This window comes from Heloderma suspectum, chromosome 3 (assembly GCF_057233095.1).
Source record: "Heloderma suspectum isolate Gila_16-S chromosome 3, 16-S_ref, whole genome shotgun sequence".
NCBI classification, from domain to species: Eukaryota; Metazoa; Chordata; class Lepidosauria; order Squamata; family Helodermatidae; genus Heloderma; species Heloderma suspectum.
The window spans coordinates 178,514,325-178,536,601 of record NC_139460.1 but is presented as its reverse complement, the minus strand read 5'-3'; the positions used below and the strand labels follow the sequence as shown (position 1 = coordinate 178,536,601).

General features: G+C 44.7%; 1 protein-coding gene across 3 annotated transcripts in view; it reads left to right on the top strand.

Annotated features, from left to right (window-relative positions):
• The window catches only part of ZFYVE28 (zinc finger FYVE-type containing 28), a 169,175-nt gene that overhangs the window by 114,144 nt on the left and 32,754 nt on the right, over positions 1–22,277 (top strand). For all 3 annotated transcript variants that reach the window (XM_084845048.1, XM_084845047.1, XM_084845049.1), the window contains one exon: positions 15,722–17,062. In XM_084845048.1, coding sequence (XP_084701174.1) covers positions 15,722–17,062 — 1,341 coding nt within the window. The remainder of the gene's footprint in view (positions 1–15,721; positions 17,063–22,277) is intronic.

The following is a 22,277-nucleotide window of genomic DNA, read 5'->3' as shown; positions in this document are numbered from 1 at the left end:
AAACCAACCCTCTTGTCAGTTTGTATAAAGTCAAACACAGTTCAGAACTTCTCTTGCCCACCGAAGACAATTCTTTTAAGAATTCCCCAAGATATGCCCTGGGTGGAATAAAGAAGAGAAAAAAAGAACAGGATAGGGGAGGGAAGGGAAGAAGAAAAAGAAGAATGGTGATTGGTAATTCATGGGGGGGGGGAGTGGGTAGAGAGAATTCCCTAAGCCAAGTGGCTCCTTTCAGAGAGGTAGTACTTCAGAGGAATTTAGGAGGATGTGGAGGGTTTGTAAGGATTGCACGTACTTAAATGAACTTTATGAGGTGAGGTGCTAAGGGCTTTTTCCAGCTTTTTTCAAACTGTAGACCCTATGTAAAAGCCTCAGCAATTCCTCGATCATGACACCACATAATCCGAGCCCTCCTTGTGGAATTATTTGAGTCCTACAGCTATTTAGGAGAAATTAAAGTGGAGGGGGAGAAAGACGTTTGTGGAGGCTGATTGGATTCTTTGCTGAACTGAGGGTACTAAACTTCTGCAGAAGCAAAGGTTCTGGTTTGGGGCAGTAAAATCAGATGCTATGTGAAATACCATAGAGCTCTTTCTTCCCTTCCTTCTCCCTCTTCAAAATTTCATTGCAAGCAAGCACCCAACAGTGGGCATGTAAGAGCAGAAAAGTAGCTGAAGAGAGGTTTTCTGCACCTCAGAAAACAAAAACAAAAAAACAACCTACACCAGAAATTAGGGATAGTGACCTCCTAATGGTCACCTTAAAAACCTTCTGATTAGGATCTCTAATCCCATATGTGGCTTGACAATTTTTACTTTTTGCTTTAGTCTTTGAGAAAATGAAACTTTACGCATGGCTAGCACAAAAGCCACTGGACCTAACTGCCTGAAATCTGGCAGGTTAAATCAGCTCCATGGGGGCTACCAGTTCTCCAAATCTAATGTATTTATCATACAAACTAAAAAAGGTTATGGCCATTTCTATTTTCCAATGCAAGACAATGGGAAAATGTAAAAAAAAAAAAAATGCAATTAGGACAGCTCAAAAGATCCGGGGCACAGCTCAAAAAAAGATTCAGGGCCCATGCTGAGGTGGGCCTTATTATAACGATGCCCCTGCTGCCTATTATTGTTCACAATTATGCTGGGATAAAAGGCTTGGTGTCAAAAATATACAAAATACTGATGGATGAGAAATATGGACTAACAGATATTTATGTAACTAATCAAGTAGCTTTATTTGCTGTGGCTTCTAAAAAGATTAGAACAGTTCTTAAAAACTGTTGCCTGTAAGTTGTGCACGCGATGAATTGATTTGATTGGCTTATTCAAACTTTTTCTTTCTTTTTGTCTGTGACTGTGTCTCTTTTCTGGTAAAATTATAAGAACCTACGGTTATACGCAATAAAATAAACTGACTGATAGATGAGTAATATGGACAAACTGAAGGGCTAAAACATTCTTGGGAACAAGACCTAGGTGTCACAACTGAATCAGATAAATGGAACACAATTTGGACAAAAGCCCCCACTGAAATCAATATCTGCTAAAATCAGAGAAAATCATATTAAAATTATTCTTAAGTGGTATGGTTAAACTCAGTTATACATACCAGTCTACCATGCAAAAAAATGCTGGAGAAATTGGGGAGGGAAGGGAACTTACCTTCATATGTGGTGGTCTTGTCCATCAACAAATCAATTTTGGTCTAAGGTGTTTAACAAACCATCACCTCCACTAGCTCTTCTGTCCATTTAAGAAGGAATTAACCAAAACTTGCATTTAAGGAGTTACTCACCTTTTTCTGGGTTGCAGCGCATCTAGAAATCTCAATGGCCTGGAAGAAAGAACAGGCAATTATAATTACTCAGGGAAAAAAGAAACTGTGGTGGGTTACATTGATGGAGAAGCTAACAAAACAAATCTAAGCTTCGAGACTGCCAAAGCAAGGACAACTTCTACAACATGTGGCATAAATCTTCTATATACTCAAATCAAAATGACACCGTTCATCCTCCTGCAACACATGGAATTTTATGGGACATTTTATTGGACTAAATCGAAGAATACATTATGGCTGTAATAATGAATGAAATCAATACAATGGGGCACAATCAACTTCTCTGACCCCTCCTATGAATTGTAGATGGCTGTTAACATGTAATAGCCCCCTGCAGTTGACCTGTTTTGAAATATTCATTTTTGTATTGGTAATTAATTTTTGTTTGTATTATTTTTAAAATAATTAAAATATTTTTAAAATGTTTAGAATGGGTCAATGTATAATTCTGCCCAAAGTGCAAGATTTTAGGCTTAACCACTTCACTAACACTTTTTCTCTCTCTCCAGAAACTTCTCTCTTCCACTAAATCAATAAAGCACTTGGGTTCGTGGTTGATATCCAGCCCCATATATGAGCCTTTTATTGCTATACAGTCTGTGTGGGGTGTCTGTAGAACAGGAAAGGAAAAAGCTGCCAAGCCACTGTCACAGCCATTGAGGCTGGATAGGATTTGGTCTGTTCATAATTATCTGCAGAATTTAGTTCTCAAAAAGCAGAGTCCACTTCCTTGTCAAATCACACTTCTTTATTAATGAGTTTATGGATTTGAGTGTGGGGAAATCCAGGTTCACATCATTGCTCAGTTCTAGAGTTAAGTGAGTAGCCTAGCCTGCTTTTACATGGCTGTTCCATGGCAAGAACACTTCATGATCCTTAGAGGAAGGCAAGAATGGTGCCAGTCAGAGGGTAGGGTGTTCACAGCCCCCCATGTGCCAGCCAACCCCCATCCCCAAACAAAACTTGTTTTTTAAAAAAATTCTTCTGCATGCCGGCTTCTTCTGTCAAGCTGGCTGCAGCTGCTGCTGTGCTGCAGCTGTGACCCAGGAAGGAACTTCTGGCAGCAGCAACATCTTTTGGCAGATTGTGCGTGCATACACTGGTGGACATATGCAGAGCCATTCCTGGAGGGCGTGCTCCTTTGAACTGGACAGTTGTTTTTTAAAGCCCTTCAGCTCAGGTTTGTAGCCTGATCCAGCCAATCAGAGATGACCCCTTCTTTCCCAAGGGAGGGAGTCATACTGGGCGATAGTGAGATCGCCCAGCAGCCTTCATTTACACTCACACATACCCTTTGCCAGTCAGAGGAGACCTTGTAGGGAGGCTCAGCTGGCTGGCTGCAGAGCAGTCACAGAGCCATCCATGTTGTTGCTGTTCTCTCAGAGAGGGCAACACCAGGCAGCATGGTGGTGCCATGGCAGCTCCATTCTTTCCCCCCCTCCTTTTGTTCCTTCTAGCAGCACCTATAAATGCTGCATTCCTGCTGAGAAAGACCTAACAGAAATACTGCCACAAGCAGGAAAGGTAGTTCTGTCTTTGAAGTTTCTTTGGTTGTACCCGCTTGATAAATTTTTATTTTTGTTTTGGTTGAGCTGTAAAAGCAAACAGAGGGCTTGAGGGCTGTAAAGAGGCCGGGGGGCTGGCAAAGTCATGGGAATGGAGAGATGCGTAAGCATGAGGGAAGAGGAAGACGAGGAGAGGGAGATCCCCATCTCAGGGCACGCGGAGCACCTTGAGCCAGTGCTTCCTGACCCAAGGGCTTCTCTTGTTCCTCAGTTTTTCCACCAAATGGAGTGGCGATGGGCAAGAATGGGCTCTGTCAGGAGGTGCTGGCTCAGTGCGCCCGGAGTGCCTTAAGGCAGCTGCTTCCAGTGGCCTTTTCTCCTGTTCACCTTTCCTGCAGCGTGGGAGAGGCGAGGGGTGAGAGACTCCGGGTCTGCCGGGAACAGCCTCCTCAGGGAACTTGGAATGCCTTGAGCCAGTGGTTCCCGAGGCCTCTCTTGGTCTCGCGTCCCCTGCAGCACGGGGGAGGCGACAGGTGAGAGAAGAAGCTGGCTCCATTGGGAGCCATCGCCTCAGAGAGGCTTTCTGAAGACCTTCTTGAGTCTCATCTCTCTCTGTCCTTTACCGCTGAACGGGAACAAGGAAGCTGTTCCATGTGGGCCACCCCACCCCCACTCCACACACAGTTGTTGTTTTTTTTAATTTAGTTCTCAGTGGAAAACTGTGGGGAACTTTTTGGTGGGAATGGGAAACCTTTTTGGTACTCTTTCTGGAATCAAAGTGCAGAATTGTCAACACAGTGGTTTTACAATGTTAACTATGAGCTTTTCTACACGAGGCTGTTAATCAGCTGTTAATCTGCTGTATCTACTTTTATTTACTTATTGAAACTACTTTTTATTTTATTTTATTTTATTTTTGTCTTTATAAATGAAATAAACAGTACCAACAACCTAATCGGTAGCTACAGTTTCCCAACAATACAATATTCTTAAGAGGACACAGCAATAACAAAAAGGAGAAAAACAATTATTTAAAAGGATTGAATTTAAACTCCAATACACTGGCTTCAAATCCCATTCAACTTAAACATTATACCTGTAACATTGGCAGTATTACAATTCAATACAGCATGATTAATCATATCATGTCATCAATCTTATAGCAAGGAAGCAGGCCTACAATTCATTTCCAGTAACCATATATTGCTCTTCAATTAACATATAATAGTAAAGCTTAACAATTTAACCAGCCAAAAATCGTACTAGCCAGTCTCATAATAATGATAGTAATAATGATAAAAAAGGAAGGAGATTAAAAAGGATAAATAATAATAACAAATCACTAATACATTTTATAATGTTACATGATAATAAAGCTTAAAAACAACCTTACAACAATCAGTAATATATTTTATACTAGATATATAAATGAGTGTGCACATTTCTATACACCCTCAAACAGTATATTTAGGTACAGTATGTCATATCCATTTTAAAGAAAAAGGATTTTAAAAAAGAGAGAGAGCGAAAAATGAGAGAAAGCAGACGGATATATAGATATAGATATATAAGCCTGCTGCTGCTGCTGCCTGGGTCTGCTGCTGCCGCTGCCGCCACCAACACCAGGCCTTCCCTGCGGACTTCTGCCTGGCAGACCACCAGTCCCTGCAGGACCAGGCCCCCACATACCGAGCCAGCTGTGCTGCTTCCACCTGCCCCTCCCTGGAGGGGCTACATAAGCTGGCTGGCTGAGGTGGCCTGGGAGAGCCAGGGCCTGCAGGAGAAGCCACTGCGCCTTCCCTGTGGACTTCTGCCTGGCATTATTTTTAAGGGGATTTTTTAGTTGTTTTTTAATTTCTGGGGGATTCTGTTGTGTTTTTAGGGGTGGGTAGCCTGCCTGATACGCGGGAGTGAGGGGGCATGTGTCCACCTGATGGAGGCAGTGGGGGGAAGTGTTGGGGGACAGAAAATACCGAGGCTGGGCGGCAGGCGCTGGTGGAGCGCTAGGGGCAGGCCATGCCAGGTAAGGGGAACAAGGGAGAGATGTGTAGTATCTGTCCCCTGCTCCGGGCCTGTCCAGAGCCAAAGGATGGCTCGGGGAGGCGTGACTCCATCTTCTGGCCTTCATTTGCTACTATGCAATGCCAGGTCTGTTACCCAGAAAACCTCCATCATCCATGACATGATCCTGGACGAGGGTGCAGACCTGGCTTGTATTACGGAGACCTGGCTGGCCGAGGCTGGTGCTCCAACTCTTGCGGCCATGTGTCCAGCTGGATTTTCGTATGCACAGCAGCCAAGGGCTGGGGATTGGGGAGGGGGAGTGGCTGTTATCTACTGAGAGTCCTTGGTCTTCACCAGACCCCGTCTCTGGGAGACCAAGGTTGCTGAGTGCATGTACTGGAAGTTGGGCCCGAAGGTCAGTCTGGGGATTCTGCTCGTGTACCGTCTACCCCGCTGCACGACTGACTCCCTGGCTGAGGTGCTTGAGGTGGTCTCTGATATGCGTGTACAGTCCCCTAATTTATTGGTGTTGGGGGACTTCAATGTACATTCGGATAGGGATGTCAGAGAATTTCGCGATGGATCTCGGTGAGGCCGAATGCCAGTGCATTTGGCCCCCCAAAATCCGTCGCGGAACAAAGCCCTCGCCCCCCCAACCCACGAAAGGCGCACGGGACAAAGTCCCCACCGCCCCCAACCTACAAAAGGCGTGCAAAACGGAGCACTTACCTGCTCCCCTCCGCGCTGCTTTGCGAATGGCGGCCATCCTAAATAAACATAAAAAATATTTACGTAGCCTATCACGGCAGGGGGAAAAACCCCAGCGTACGCAAATGGCGGTAGCCACCGCCATTTGCATATGCTGGGTTCCCCCCCCTGCCGTGATAGGCTACGTAAATACTTACGTAGCCTATCACAGCTAACGCAGGGACGCCATTTGCGCCATTTGTGTCCCTGTGGAGGCTGTGATAGGCTACGTAAGTATTTACATAGCCTATCACGGCGGGGGGGGGGAACCCAGCATACGCAAATGGCGGCGGCTACCGCCATTTGCGTACGCTGGGGTTTTCCCCCCTTCCGTGATAGGCTACGTAAATATTTACATAGCCTATCACAGCTCAATACAGGGACGCAAATGGTGGCGGCTACGACAGCCACCATTTGCGTCCCTGCAGAGCTGCCCAGCGGCCAGATGTCTGGATGCAGGCGGCTGGAGGCGGCCGGCGGCTCCGCAGCTTGGCCGCGGAGTGGAGCTGGCTAGGCAGGATTCCGGGGGGGAGGACCGGATCGCCTCCCCCCCGTCAAGGATCCTGGGGGGAGGGACGGAGCGCCTCCCCCCCACCACAGATTGCCCAGCGCAGAGCCAGGTAGGTGTTTTGTACACCCTACATTCAGAGGCCATCCTCAAGGAGCACATCGGGACTTCATGGAGACCATGGCTTCCTGGGAGCTGCACCATATTCTAACTGGGCCCACCCATGTAGCCGGTCATGCACTAGACCTTGTGTTTGTTTCTGGAGAAGCGGGGAGTGATCTGGAAGTCGGGGGTATATCCACCACCCCTTTGTCATGGTCAGATCACTATCTGGTGATGTTAGACTTCTTGGTTCCACAACCCCTCCGCAGGGGTGGAGGACCCATTAAAATGGTCCGCCCCAGGCATCTTATGGATCCGAATGGATTCCTGAATGCGCTTGGGGATTCTCTGGAGTATGCCAACGGCCACTCGGTCGAGACCCTGGTGGGTGGCTGGAATGCCGCAATCACTGGGGCATTAGATCGGGTGGCTTCGAAACGCCCTCTCCCCCTGAACAGGGCTCGGACTGCACCATGGTTCAATCCGCTGTTACGAGCTCTGAAACAGGAGGTGAGATGGCTAGAGCGCCAGTGGCGGAAGTCTCGTTCCAAAGACGATCAGAAATGGGCTAGAGCTGTATCTTCAGCCTATCACGTGGCGGTGAAGGTAGCAAAAAAGGAATATTATGCTGCCTCTATCGTGTCTGCAGAGTGCTGTCCCAGGAGGCTGTTCCAAGTGGTCCGGAGCCTGGTCGGTCCTGTGGCTCCGGAACCACTGGAGCATTCTAAGGCCTCCTGTGAGGCCTTGGCAAGGCACTTTGCAGATAAAATTGATCGGATAAGGAGTGTTACTCCGCACGCTGTGGATACAGTTAGTGAGCAAGAGGCGGCCTGTGGCAAACCAGTTTTGTGCGATCGGTTCCAGCTTCTTCCTTCTGATAAAGTGGACAAGGTGCTTTCATCTGTGAGGCCGACCACCTGCTTACTTGATCCTTGCCCATCTTAGCTCATTATGGGCTGCAGAGAGAGACTGGGTGAGGGGATCAGGGCAGTGGTGAACACCTCCCTTGAGGAGGGAGTGATGCTATCAGCCCTCAAGGAGGCAGTGATAAGACAACTCTTAAGCCCTCCTTGGATCCCTAAGTTCTGAACAACTTTCACCCAGTCTCAAATCTGCCATTTTGGGGCAAGGTGATTGAGCGGGTGGTGGCGATGCAGTTGAAGGCACACTTGGAAGAAACCGATTATCTAGACCCATTTCAGTCAGGCTTCAGGCTTGGGCATGGGACAGAAACAGCCTTGGTGGATGATATGAGGAGGCCTCTGGATAGGGGTGAATGCTCCTTGTTCTCCTCGACCTCTCAGCAGCTTTTGATACTGTTGACCACGGTATCCTCCTGGACCGCCTGGAGGGGTTGGGCATTGGAGACACCGTATTGCGGTGGTTCCAGTCCTTCCTCTCTGGCAGGTACCAGAGGGTAGCACCGGGAGAGGAGGTTTCGGTAGGGATGTCAGAGAATTCCGCCACGGATCTCGGTGAGGCCGAATGCCAGTGCATTCGGCCCCCCGAACTCTGTGGCGGAACGGCCTGCCATCCCCCCGCCTCCCACGGATCCCCCCCAGGATGAGATTTACCTGAGGCAGATTTTCCGGGCAGCGGCGGCTCCAGCGGTGGCTTCAGCGGAGGCAACGGCAGCGGCTGGTCTTCCGACCGGCTGCCGCCGCCAGCATTTGCAGTCTTTTTTTTTTTTCCTCCATTCGTGATAGGCTCCGTAAAGACTTACATAGCCTATCACGTCTGAGTTTAAAAAAACCCACACACACGTATGCAAATGGCGGCGGCTACAGCCGCCGCCATTTGCGTTCCCTGTTTTTGGTTGTCTTAGTCTATGTAAATATTTACGTAGACTAAGACGACGAAACTAAGGGGGAACGCAAATAGCGTAGCGGACGCTAAGACGGTGAAAATAAAGGGGAATGCAAATAGCGTCCGCTACGCTATTTGCGTTCCCCCTTAGTTTCGCCGTCTTAGTCTACGTAAATATTTACGTAGACTAAGACAACCAAAAATAGGGAACGCAAATGGCGGTGGCCATAGCCGCCGCCATTTGCGTACGTGTTTTTTTTTTTAACCCAGACGTGATAGGCTATGTAAGTCTTTAGTAGCCTATCACGGCTGAATACAGGGATGCAAACGGCGGCGGCTATTGCCGCCGCCATTTGCATTCCTGCTAGCCAGCGGCCGGATGTCCGGCTGCTGGCGGAGCCAGCCAGCAGCTCCGCGGAATCCCCGCGGAGCAGAGCCTGCCAGCCAGGATTCTGGGGGGAGGGACGAAGCGCCTCCCCCCCCCAGCGGAGCCAGGTAAGGGGGGGTTTCGTACATCCCTAGGTTTCGGACCCGTGGCCACTCACTTGTGGGGTGCCACAGGGTTCCATCCTCTCCCTGATGCTATTTAACATCCGCTGTGAAGCCGCTGGGGGCTATCATCAGGAGGTTTAGGGTGCGGTGCCATCAGTATGTAGATGACACGCAGCTCTACCTCTCTTTCAAATCTTCACCAAGGTTGGCCGTAGAATCCCTGTCCAAATGTCTGGAGACTGTGAGTGGCTGGATGGGGAGGAATAAGCTGAAGATGAACCCTGACAAGACCGAGGTACTTTTGGTGGGAGACAAGAGGAGGCTGGGGGATGTTGACCTGGTGTTGAATGGGGTACAGCTACCCTTGAAAGACCAGGTCTGCAGCCTGGGGGTCATTTTGGACTCCAAGCTGTCCATGGAGGCTCAGGTGTCAGCTGTGAGCTGGACAGCGCTGTATCAACTCCATCTGATACGGAGGCTGCGTCCCTTCCTTCCTGACCATCTGCTCCCATCGGTAGTACATGCCCTGGTCTCCTCTTGTTTAGACTACTGTAATGCCCTCTACGTGGGGTTACCCTTGAAGACGGTTCGGAAGCTGCAGCTGGTACAGAACGCGACGGCTTGCCTGATTAAAGGCAGCCACCGGCAAGATCACATCACTCCAGTGCTGAAGGAGTTGCACTGTTACCAGTTGTTTTCCAAGCCAAATTCAAGGTGTTGGTTTAAAACCCTATACGGTTCTGGCCCAGCCTATCTTAAGGAGCGCCTCCAGCAACACCAGACAGGCCGCTTAACAAGATCAGCCTCGGATGGCCTTCTCTCTGTCCCATCAGCCAGGACAGCTAGGCTGGTGAGGACGAGGGAGAGGGTCTTCTCTGTGGTGGCCCCCACTCTGTGGAACTCCCTCCCTAAGGAACTCCGTCCTGCCCCCTCTTTAATGAGCTTCCACCGTGCATTAAAAACGTGGTTGTTCAGGCAGGCATTTGGGGTGGGTTAGGGTATTTTAGAAAATGTTTTTATTGTAGAATTTTATTGTTTTAAACTGTTTTATTATATATTGTACATCGCCCAGAGTGGCTGGGTGACCAGCCAGATGGGTGATTAATAAATTTAATAAATAAATAAAATTAACTCTGGCCTAGCCTGAGTCATTCAAACTAAACATAGCCAGTTAACAAAACATGTTTATGGATTCCAGTTCATGGGGCTGGAACAGAAATCTCATGCGTTTTTGCGTTTAGCCACACCTCTGCCATTTCATGATTTAGGAACTTCTTCATCTGACCTTCAGAAACAATGCAAAATGTAGCAGGATATTTTAAGTGATATTGTAAGTTCATTTGTTTTGCCAGATTTTTCGCCTTGATGTTTTCTCAGCAACTTCTTTGGTGTAATCCAGAAATAACATAACGTTATCTTGTTTCCAAAAAAGATTTCCACCCCCTCTTGCCAAACACAGGATATAATTTTTTTGTGGAGATTCTTGCAAATTGGACTATAATCGTATAGCCAGTCACTTTGGCATTTGGCACACGAAATGCCTGCTCAATACCAAGGAAATAATCAGATGGCACAGGGAGTATCTCATGCAAAAGCTTATCTACAAAAGTAGACAAATTTACATCACTAGGCAAATCCTTAATACCAATAATACGTACATTTGCCCTGTGTGTAAAAGCCTCCAGTTGAGAAATTCTGACAAAAGAGTTGTTGAAAAAAACTTGTGACACAGTTTCGTTTGCTGCCACCCTATCTTTCAGCTCATTAACCTTCACCTCCATTTTTTGCCAAGAAGTGTTAATTAAATCCACAGCCCCTTGCAGAGTGGTGATGGAATTTTGAATTGTATCCAACCTCTTAGCCTATTCAGCAAATTGCAAAGAGAAAGTTTTTATCAGAGTAAATAACTCACCTATATTTTCGGTTCTTGGTGCCTTTGCCAAAGGAGGTACAGGGGAAGTAGGTGGAGATGCATTTCGTTTTTTTTCTCCTTGCTGTAGCCATGTTTCTCTTCAAACAGATCTTGCAGATCCTCAAATATCCTCAAATATTGTTAATATTTCTTAAACCATTCCTCAGATATTGTTGGTATTTCTTAATCCATAAATTACAATGGATAATTTAATTTAGGGACAACATTAGCCCTCCTCCATCAGCCCTAATCATCCATCAGCCCTAATTTCTCCTATTTAGATAGGAGTTTCAAAACAACTTTTGGCAAGGATTAAGCTCTGGGAGAGTAGTCTCGGAATCCAGCCTCCGCTGCTGCTTCACTGAGAGGACTAATCTACCAAGACTTCATCTAGATGCTGCCTTGCATCCCCTTTTCATTCCAGTGGAGAGATGAAAAGGTTTTTCAACCTTTTAAAAAGCTGTTTGAGATAGCATCCTGACCTGAAAAAAAAAAAGGACACAAAACAAAAAAGGATATAGGAAGTGAAAAGAAGGCCAAATAACAAAGGAAGAGTACAGGCAGGTAGCACAGAACTGCAGGGATGGCGTCAGGAAGGCTAAAGCTGAGAACGAGCTGAGGTTAGCGAGGGATGCTAAAAACAACAAAAAGGCTTTCTTCAGCTATGTGCATAGTAAAAGGCAGAGGAAAGAAATGGTTGTTCAGCTATTAAATAAGGATGGCAAAATGATAACAGATGACAAAGAAAAGGCAAAGGTGCTCAATTCCTACTTTGGCTCAGTCTTCTCCCAAAAGAGGGTGTATGACCCCCCTGGCAAAGGCGAAGTGCAGGCTGAAGGGGCAGGATTGCAGCTTGAGATCGATAGGCATATGGTCAAAGAACACCTAATTACTTTGAATGAGTTCAAATCTCCAGGGACAGATGAACTGCATCCTAGCGTAATAAAGGAACTGGCAGAAGAACTCTCAGAACTGCTGTCTATTCTCTTTGAGAAATCATGGAGGACGGGGGAAGTGCCAGATGACTGAAGGAGGGCTAATGTTGTCCCTATCTTCAAAAAGGGTAAAAAGGGGGAACTACAGACCAGTCAATCTGACATCAATCCCTGGGAAAATTCTGGAGCAGATGATAAAGCAATCCATCTGTAAGCACCTTGAAAACAATGCAGTAATTACTCGAAGCCAACATGGATTTGTCAAGAACAAATCCTGCCAGATGAATCTGATCTCATTTTTTAATCAGGTAACCTCCGTTGTGGACTGTGGGAATGCTGTGGACATAATATACCTCGGCTTCAGCAAGGCTTTCGACAAAGTGCCCCATGATATCCTGATGAGCAAACTGGCTCAAAGTGGGCTAGATGAAACAATGATCCGGTGGATTCACAGTTGACTACAGAATCGGACTCAAAGAGTGCTTATCAATGGGACCTTCTCAAACTGGGGAGAGGTAACGAGTGGGGTACCACAGGGCTCAGTCCTGGGCCCAGTGCTCTTCAACATTTGTATGAATGACTTGGAGGAGGAGGTGCAGGGAATGCTGATCAAATTTGCAGATGACACCAAATTTGGCGGGATAGCTAATACTTTGGAAGACAGAAACAAAATTCAAAGTGATCTGGATAGACTGGAGCACTGGGCAGAAAACAACAGAATGACATTTAATAGGGATAAATGCCAAGTTCTGCACCTAGGAAAAAGAAACCAAATGCACAGTTACAAGATGGGGGATACGTGGCTCAACAACACTACAAGCGAGAAGGATCTTGGAATTGTTGTCGATCACAAGCTGAAGATGAGCCAACCATGTGACGTGGCTGCAAAAAAGGCAAATGCTCTTTTGGGCTGCATTAATAGAAGCATAGCTTCCAAATCCCGGGAAGTACTAGTTCCCTTCTACTCAGCACTGGTTAGGCCTCATCTGGAGTAGTGTATCCAGTTCTGGGCACCACATTTTAAGTAGGATGCAGACAAACTGGAGAGGGTTCAGAGGAGGGCAACAAAGATGATCAGGGGACTGGAAACAAAGCCCTATGAAGAGAGACTGAAAGAACTGGGCATGTTTAGCCTTGAGAAGAGAAGACTGAGGGGAGATACAGTAGCGCTCTTCAAGTACTTGAAAGGTTGTCACAGAGAGGAAGGTCAGGATATCTTCTCGATCATCCCAGAGTGCAGGACACAGACTAATGGGCTCAAGTTACAGGAGGCCAGATTCCGGCTGAACATCAGGAAAAATGTCCTGACTGTTAGAGCAATACGACAATGGAACCAATGACCTAGGGAGGTAGTGGGCTCTCCCACACTGGAGGCGTTCAAGACGAGGCTGGACAGCCATCTGTCAGGGATGCTCTGACTTGGATTCCTGCATTGAGCTGGGGGTTGGACTCGATGGCCTTGTAGGCCCCTTCCAACCATACTATTTTATGATCCCGCGGAGGCTCTGTGGAATGCTGAAAGGGCGACACTGGCTCCGACCAGAAGTCATGCTGTATCTACTTTTAGTTTCATTGCAGAATTGAGATCTAAGCTCTACACAAAGAGGTTTTCCTTTTCCTTTCCTGCTTTTCCACTACATAATCACTAGGTGGCATTGTGCTATTGCAGAATAGTGCAAATACACAAATAAGAAAATACGTTTCTTTCACCATTAGAAATAATGTCCCATTTTCCCCACTCTAAAAACAATGAAACCGTGCTCTTAAAAAACAGACGAGAAACAAGAAGATCATGACATTGTCTAAAGAACCCATAAACAACTGTAAGGAATCATGTGTGCACAATAAATGCCTCGTGTAGAAAAGCTCTATGCCCATGCAACTCAGCAAACAAGTACTTGCTTGACTGACCCCCACACCATTTTTTTGTAAACTTTGTGTATGGTGATGTACATTGCTGGTCCACATTTAAAATTACAAAATAAATGTATAATATAGACTTCTTTGTAGAACCTATCCTCAGAGTGACCATATAGTGTTTATTTTTAAGTTCATTGATGAGCTTTCTTCAAGTAAGTTTGTGGGGAAAACAGTTGTTTGAGCCTGGTTTCACTTCGGTATTATACACAATCACTTATTCAGTCTGTCTTGCTGTCAAATTTTGGAAGGGATGAGGGTAGGGAATGCTTCCTGCGTATATGAAAAGAATGATGAACTCGTACATTTTTATACTCCAAAATTACCCAGTAATTTTGAATTTATTTTCTGCACAAAAAAAGTGATGAAGCAATCAAAAGACCAACAAGTACAATATCAATGTTTTAGGGGTCATGAGACTTTCACTGGCCAGTAGGTTGAATTAGTACAGCAATAAGCCATTGTATTTAAAAAATGCTATACTAGGTTAATAGAACTGCCAGTTTCAGTAACATAAACTGAGAACTGTGATCGGGTGGCATAAACAGTTAAGTACTGTTTACCTAAATGAGCACTCCAAAGGCAAGTGAAATCAGTTACAAATACGGAAAACAAATATAGATCTGGAGGCATACTTGCATTTTGTTTCTTGATGTGTAATCATAAAAATTGCCAAAAATAGTTTCTATTAATAATATTGTAAAAAATATTGTAAAAAACAGTTTCCCAAAACCTCCCATAAAGTTTCTATGATGTACTTTCTTCCAGTTGCAATTAAAATTACCTAGTTGTAAAAAATAAAATTAAAAGCAGGGTTGTGTGTCTGTGAGTGTGAATGGGAGTTTGTGTGTCTGTGTCTTTTGCAATGGGTCACTGCTGGGTTCCAGAAGAAATAATCATCACCATTATTACATGCAAAGGGATGGAGTGTGGCTATGCCCAGAGCTTACTGCCCATGCTTTCTCCTGGGTAATGCATCTTTCCTAATTCTTAGTATGTATGCATAAACTGGATTTTTGTATTGTAGTGCTTCTCTAGGTATTCAGGTTTCGGGGATGCTTTGTGGTGGATATGCAAAAGGGTAGATTTTGGGATGTTCTGAGAACTTGTTGCTGTGTTCCAAGGGTTGCTTTCTCTGTGGCTTTGAGGACTCCTCCTCCTCCTCCTTATTATTATTATTATTATTGCATGAGGATGTATGGCTGTGAGAATCCCCCCACCGCCACATACATATACACACTTTGCACTTGAACTTAAAGTCACTGGATTCTATTTGCAATGGCAGTTGTTTCTGGAATAGGAGAATGTGGGTACAAATGAGTTTCAGTGTGGCTGCATGAATCCCCCCCCCACACACACACACACACTTTGCGCTCATTATCTTAAAAGTTCATCCACTTCAATTTCCCCTTTCTGTGATATGGATTGCTGCTTCTTGAGGATTCGAAAGGCTGCTCTGCCCCCATTGACCTGCTCTCTGTCCCACTAGCCACCGTGGCCACCAACCACCACTGGAGGAAGGACAGGATACAATGAAACAAATAAATGAATGAAACAGTTTTCAATGAGACATAGTGATTGAGATATTGTCCAAGCTTTACAATATGGATGGATGGTGTCATCAAGACTCGTTCACAATGCCAGGAGTCAGATCTTTATTCTTGATTGGTATATGATGAGTTAGTTGATATTTCATCAGTTAGATTACAGGATCATGAATGAAAAGAAATTTAAAATGCAAAAACTGCTGCCACAGTCAATTGAGAAGCAAACTTGAAGTAAGAAATTCTTACACTCCGTTTTCCGCAGAATAATTCTAGATCTCATATACTTTAATTGAAATGTTAAATTTTTATTGAAATATGTTTGCCTAATATTATTTGCACAATATGAAAACAGAACTTGGGGTTTGTGTACAATTTTTTTTAACAGACTGAATTGTTTTTCATTGTAGGGATCTACTGCAAACTTTAACTGATAAAGAGTTATATATTCTGGAATGTAACCTCTGTATATCCCAGGATTTCGATTTTCCTGCCAGAGTAGGTCCCGAAGTGTCTTCTGTCCTGATACCCAACTTAATGGCAGCTTTGCCCTCTGATGCTCAGACTGAAAAATTGGAAAATACAGAGGCTGAACTTGCTTGCTCCATGCAGTACGATGAACAGGAGCTGGAACAACTGAATAGGATGGTCTACAGAGCAGGAAATGAGATGTCCTCTCTGCTCTCACCACCAAGTATCTGCAGTTCTCCAGCATGTAGACCTAGTGTGAAGAGTATATCAAGCAGAAATGCCTCTCCAACTAGAGTTCTCCTGAGAAGCTTGTCTGATGAAGAGGAGCAAGTGTTTTCTATTGATGATTTAGAGGGAGCAGGAGATGCTCTTGCTAGGAGAGATTCATCCATTGATGCATTCTGTGAACCCTGTCATATTTCAAAGCACAGTGCACCATATAGTGACCCTCTAGTGTATGAGAGTGGTCACCAAAGAGAGCAGTGTCTCCTCTTAAAAGACACAACCGAATATGATCTAAGCAATAACAACAGTATTGAAGACAGCAAACATGTAACTGATGCCTCACTTCAAAATTCCTGCAGTTGTTTTGAAGGCCCTGATTCACACTTGTACTTCAGTGTTTGGGATGTATATGCTCATGATACAGAGACAGCAGAAATTATTGCCCATAGGACCGGTGGGATGAAAATATCTGCTACTGTTATATTTAATCCCAAATCTCCCCCATGTTCAGAATCTCCAACTTCAGCAAAAGTAGCTAACAGCTGTGCTCTTGAAGATTCATGCTATTTGGCTGATGAAGATGGAGAGTTCCATCAGCTCAGCATGGTTGCCACAAATTGTCTCGTTAATTCCTGTGTGTGTTGTGGGCGTTGTGATAACAGCAGAGAGGAAAACATAGGTTTAAAGACTAACGGTTTTCCAGGAAAAATTATAAATTCATCTTCCAGTTTACTGAAATTGAAGGAGAAGAATCATCTAGATAAAATGGATAGTACAGTCTCTGTACAAGAGGCAGTAAAAACTGAACCTTACATTTTGCTAGGAGAAAGAGACCCTCCTATTGATGAACTAGTTCTCCCTAGCCCCTGTAAATGCACAGTACACATGCCAGGTTCTGATTGGAAAGCAGAGAATGGATCCAAAGCGAACAAAGAAATCACAGGTCAACAAAAGTGTGAAGAAGGAAGATATATAATTGAAAAGTCATCTGCTATTAGTGAAGAAAAGAGTGGAAGAATAGCAAAGGAAAACAAGGAATCTAGACCCAATTCAAAGTAAGAATATTATGCTATAATTTTATTTAATTTGGGCTTGATATACAAAATAACAGGCCACAGAGATTTGAATCTTTCTTTTGCCCCAGCACTTAGCCTGTTTGTAATGTGCTAAGGGGTTTTCTGTAGCAGTGAAAATCAAGCCCCTGACACCTATTGGCTGAGCTGATTTTATGAAACAGGAAATCTAGAGCATTTACACAGAGTCAGACTGCATGAAGTAAGAGAGCTGTTTCTGGAGTAAAACCTTTATGGAAATGAGCTGTGAGCATGGTAGACAAACTGAGTGAGAGAAGGTCCTAGGAGGTTGGAAAGGTAAAGGGCAGCAAGTCCAAAGTCTGGGGGTGGGGGAAGAGAAGATTCTGGCTGGGTGGCAGAAAGAATTAACTGACTTCTTAGGAATAAGAAAAGCAGGGTTTTGAAGAGACAATGGATAATAAAGACATGGAACTGAAGAAGGAAGGGCCAAGTGAAAAGTTGAGGCTATGCTATGGACTAACTTTATATAGGGCCTAGGAACAGGAGGGCTGTGAGCTAATGGCTGGAAAGGAGTATGCGGGCAAGGGAGTTTTCAAAGTCAGAATCTTGTGGCAACTTAAATACTAACAAATTTATTCTGGCATAAGCTTTTGTGCACTATAGTCCACTTCATCAGATGCATGAAGTGTTATCGAGAGTTTACAGGTATATATACAGTATACACAATGCATGTATATGTGTCTGTGTGTGTGTGTACACGTGCGCATGTGTGTGCACATATGTACTGTATATACAACATATATACAGTACATATGTGAGGGAGATTGTAAACAGTGAGGTCAGAAAGAAATTAAATGCAGAAAGTACTGACAGTAACAAATGCATTCACGTTATTAACAGTGGTCATTCACAAAACAGAGACAACTGTACAGTGAATGGTTGCAGTTAATAATGTGAATGGGGATGTGAACCCAGGACACCTCAGCCATATATATATGAACAGAGGCACCTGCATTTTTGGACTCTCCTTGGGACACAGGCAGCCATTGACTCTTCTTGGGGTGTGGCTATGGGGACAGTCATGATGAGCTTTTGCACTTCAAAATTTACCCTTATTTGATCGATCGAGTGATGGATTACATTTCTATACTGCCCAATAGCTGAAGCTCTCTGGGCAGTTTACAATTAAAATCATAAAATACAAGACAATAAAATTCAATATAAAAGTTTAAAAGCTTAAAATTACAGTATAAAATAAAAATAATAACCAAATAAAACCTAGCTACATCACTGAGCCAGAGTATTGTGGACCAAAGACACTGGGAACATAATTAGTAGGTCCCCAAGAGTAAGTCCTCTTTAAAGAAAGTGAGATAAATGGGGAAAGTCTGGCAGATAACAGCTTCTTCTGTCAGTGCAAAAATTGAGGACACACACACACACGGTGACATGACAGTGCAGGTATTAAAATCTCAGCGGCCTTTTCACACTCTGAACCTGGAAATTCTGAAAGGGCAGTGAGGCCCAAAAACCAAGTAGGAGGGGACATTAATTTTACAAACTAACAAAGTAGCGAGCCAAATCCATTATGGAGGTATGATTGAAATCAAGGGATAGGTTGTGCCTGGGTTACTCCAGAAACCGTCTCCCTATGAAGGACAGACCAGCATGGTGTATATCAGCCTGAGGATTTGGCTTTACTTCCTTCCCTCTTTAGCAATGGCAGGCAGCTCGATCCTCCAAGAGATACAGATCTCTGAGGGTGTATGGCAAAGTGAGAGGAACCCTGGCAGCCTTGTGTATGTAGTACCCGTGCGATGTTGGATGATTTTTAATATGATACACTTAAAAAAATGCTCAGAAATGTCAATATTCTTAGATGTAAATAGAGCATTCTTCACTCTTGGGGAATACCTCTTGGTCTGAGAAGACAGGTGGCTGATGTCAGCAGAGCTCCTACCTCCCAGACACACTGACTTCCATAGAAGCAGCAGGATTCTTGAGGGGCTCTCTGCCTGTTCCTCAGTCTGCATTTTTTTTCTTCCCTCCCCATCACCTTAAGGCTGGTATACACTTTATGACAGGGATAGGCAACCCTGGTCCCCTCCAGATGCTTTGGCCTACAAGCCCTATAATCCCAGACTATTGGCCATGCTGGCAGGGAGTTGTAGGCCAAAATATCTGGAGGGTACCAGGTTGCCTCCCTCTGCTTTATGACCACCCCCATGGCAGCCAGTTTTATTTGTTTCACCTAATGACTGTTATCACAAAGTGTGCTATTCATATTGAGTTGCTTGCTTTTCCCCATACTATTTCCAATTTCAGAAACGAAGGGTAGGATCCAACAGTTCCCTACCACTGGCGGTGAGCACCACCATTCCCAGTGCATGCATGACCCATACCACTGGCTGTGGCAATGTAGCACTTCCAGGGGCAAGCCCCCAAACGACCAGAAATTCTCATTTCTGGAAGGCATGACCTGCCCCTTCCAGAAACTTGTGTTTCCAGCCATTTGGGGATGTGCCTCTGGAAGCACTGCATTGCTGCCGCCAGTGATAAGGGCTGTATGTGTACCAGGATCGACTGCGCTGGCCGCCAGTGGTAGGGCACTATTGGATCCTACCCAAAATTTGGTCATGGTGAAATTTGACTGACCCACATGGTGAATAACTCCACACAAATGTTTTAGTATTTGATAATAGCCATCACATGACACAATTTAAGGCAATATACATATCGTGAATGGGCGAGGGAATAGATTACTTCCAGGTAGAAGCATCTTGGCTCCTGCCATAAGACTAGACAGAGAAACAGGACAGTCAGCAATTTCTCAGGGGTTAGAAAAGCATCAGTAGTAGTTGCCTTTTTGGATTGTGTAGCAAGGAACATGTAGCAGGGCTGCAGTAAGGCTCTCTAAAACTTGAGGGCTTTGTTTTTTCCTCCTATACCTTCTCCACATTGATGGGGTCATGAGATAGTATAGGAACTGTAGAGCTGAATGTGTCTATACCACCTGTACAACCATGCAGGAGAAAGCCACAGCATTAATGGTGAGGCAAATCAGCAAAGTGATAGCTGTCATTTTGAGAGAGTCCTGTCTTGCCAGCTGTATGCCTGAGTTGAAGCAAAGCAGTGATAATATTCCTGTTAAGGACCAAAAACGATCCTAATCTGGCAGGTGAGTCAGCATGCACTGGGATTTGGGGCTGAGTTAAATACTTTCAAAGAACAATCATGAAACCATTCCAGATTAGCTGACCACAGACACCACTCAGAATAAACTGGATACCTGGAACTGATTATCTGCATTACCTGCTGGGTTAATGAAATAACCCTGTGCCCATTGAACAGCAAGACCTGAGTGCCGCTTCACTGGCAATAGTAAATGTCATTGACACTGAAAAAGTAATACATGCTCATAATGATTCTATGATGTTTGTCTGGAATTTGAACATTGCCAGAATAATCAAGTCAACGTACTGTGAGTGAGAGAATGTGAAAGTGGATTGGCCACACGATACTATCTACCTAAATAGGGTTGCCAGGTCCAGAGAATCCTAGGCCCTGAGATTTCAGGGCCCAAACCTGAGACCGAAGGATGGCCCCCAGTGATGTCTCGTGGCAACCCCTGGTGATGTCATTAAGCATGAGACATTAAGCATCAACCACAGTTGCTCAGAGCATGTAATTCAAATAGAAGTCCCACTGAGTTCAGTGGGTTTACTCCCATGTAAGTGTGCATAGAATTGCAGTCTTCTTCTTACTTCTCATCCCTGATATGTGTAAAGTAATAATGCAAAACCATCTGTCTCCAGCAGTGCCAATCACATGCCTAGATATTTCCTCCCCATTGTTTTTTTATTGTTTTTCCATTATTTAATTTATATTCCACCTTTCTGCCAAAAAGGCCACCATCTTTGCTTGGGCAGGAAGCCGCACTTGCATAGCCACAGCTGCCACTGCCCAGTGTGTTGCAGGACAAGCTCAGCTGATTTGATCAGTGACTGGGCAGGCAGGAGCAAGCTCCCCAAGCAAGTGAGGGAGCAGCTAGGCAGGTGGGCGGCAGCGGCAGCTCCAAGGGGGCAGAACAAAAGCAGGCAGGGCCAACAGCTGACACGCTTGCTTGCTCCCTTGCTGGCTCACCATCAGCCAGCCAGAGAACACTGAAAAAAAGAGAGAGGGGAAAAACGCAGCCAGCAGAGAGCTCTTGCCCGGAGATTTCCCCTGTCTGCTCCTGCCTGGAGACTCCAGGCAAGGCTGGAGACCTGGGAACCCTGTGCCTAAGGTAGTTTGACAGAAAAGGTCTGCTTATCTTAGAGATAGCATTGCTTGTTTACATCACAAGAGTTCCAAATGCCCCTTTTGCATCATCTAAGAAATGGCTTTTTTTCCCCTTACTTATAATTTCCTTTCTTTACAGAGGAAAAGTAATACTGATTTCCAGAGATGCCACTTTGGCCTGCCTGAAACCTTTTGTTATTTTCCTTTTTATAAGTATTTTGTAGTTTGTTTTGATTCCCACATGTAGGAAATTTATGGGGAATTGTTTTCCGCTTTTCTTGGCTCAGTACCATTAATCTACAAGAAGTGAAAAGTGTACTAGATAAGATCATAGAAAACCAGAATGACTAATTTGCATAGGTTTTCTCTGAGGAAGATGATGGGGGGAAAAATACTTAAACCTGAATCACTCTTTTGTGCGAGGAGCATGTGAAAAACTAAGTCAGATATATGTTACAATGGATTATTATGTACAGCAAATTGACAGAGTCGGGAGGACTAGTTATACACCTGAGAATTCTTAAATATCACACATTTTCAAACAAAAATATGCAATATCTCTATAGTTGGTCTCAGCAAAGAAGTAGAAGGTGACCAATGTAATGTAACACCAATTTTAAAAAAGAGAGATAAAGGGGAATGGCTATCCCATATAAATTGGTAAAAAGTTAATAAACGGTAGAATTATTAAACACAGAGAAAAATACACATTGTCCAGGAGAATTTGCATGTCTTCTTTTGGGTTCCATTCTTGGTCATAAGGATGTACAGGTTTTGTTAAATCCATTCCAATGGTGTTTCATGGATTAGAATCATAGAATCATAGAATAGTAGGGTTGGAAGGGGCCTACAAGGCCATCTAGTCCAACCCCCTGCTCAATGCAGGAATCCAAGTCAGAGCATCCCTGACAAATGGCTGTCCAGCCTCGTCTTGAAGGCCTCTAGTGTGGGAGAG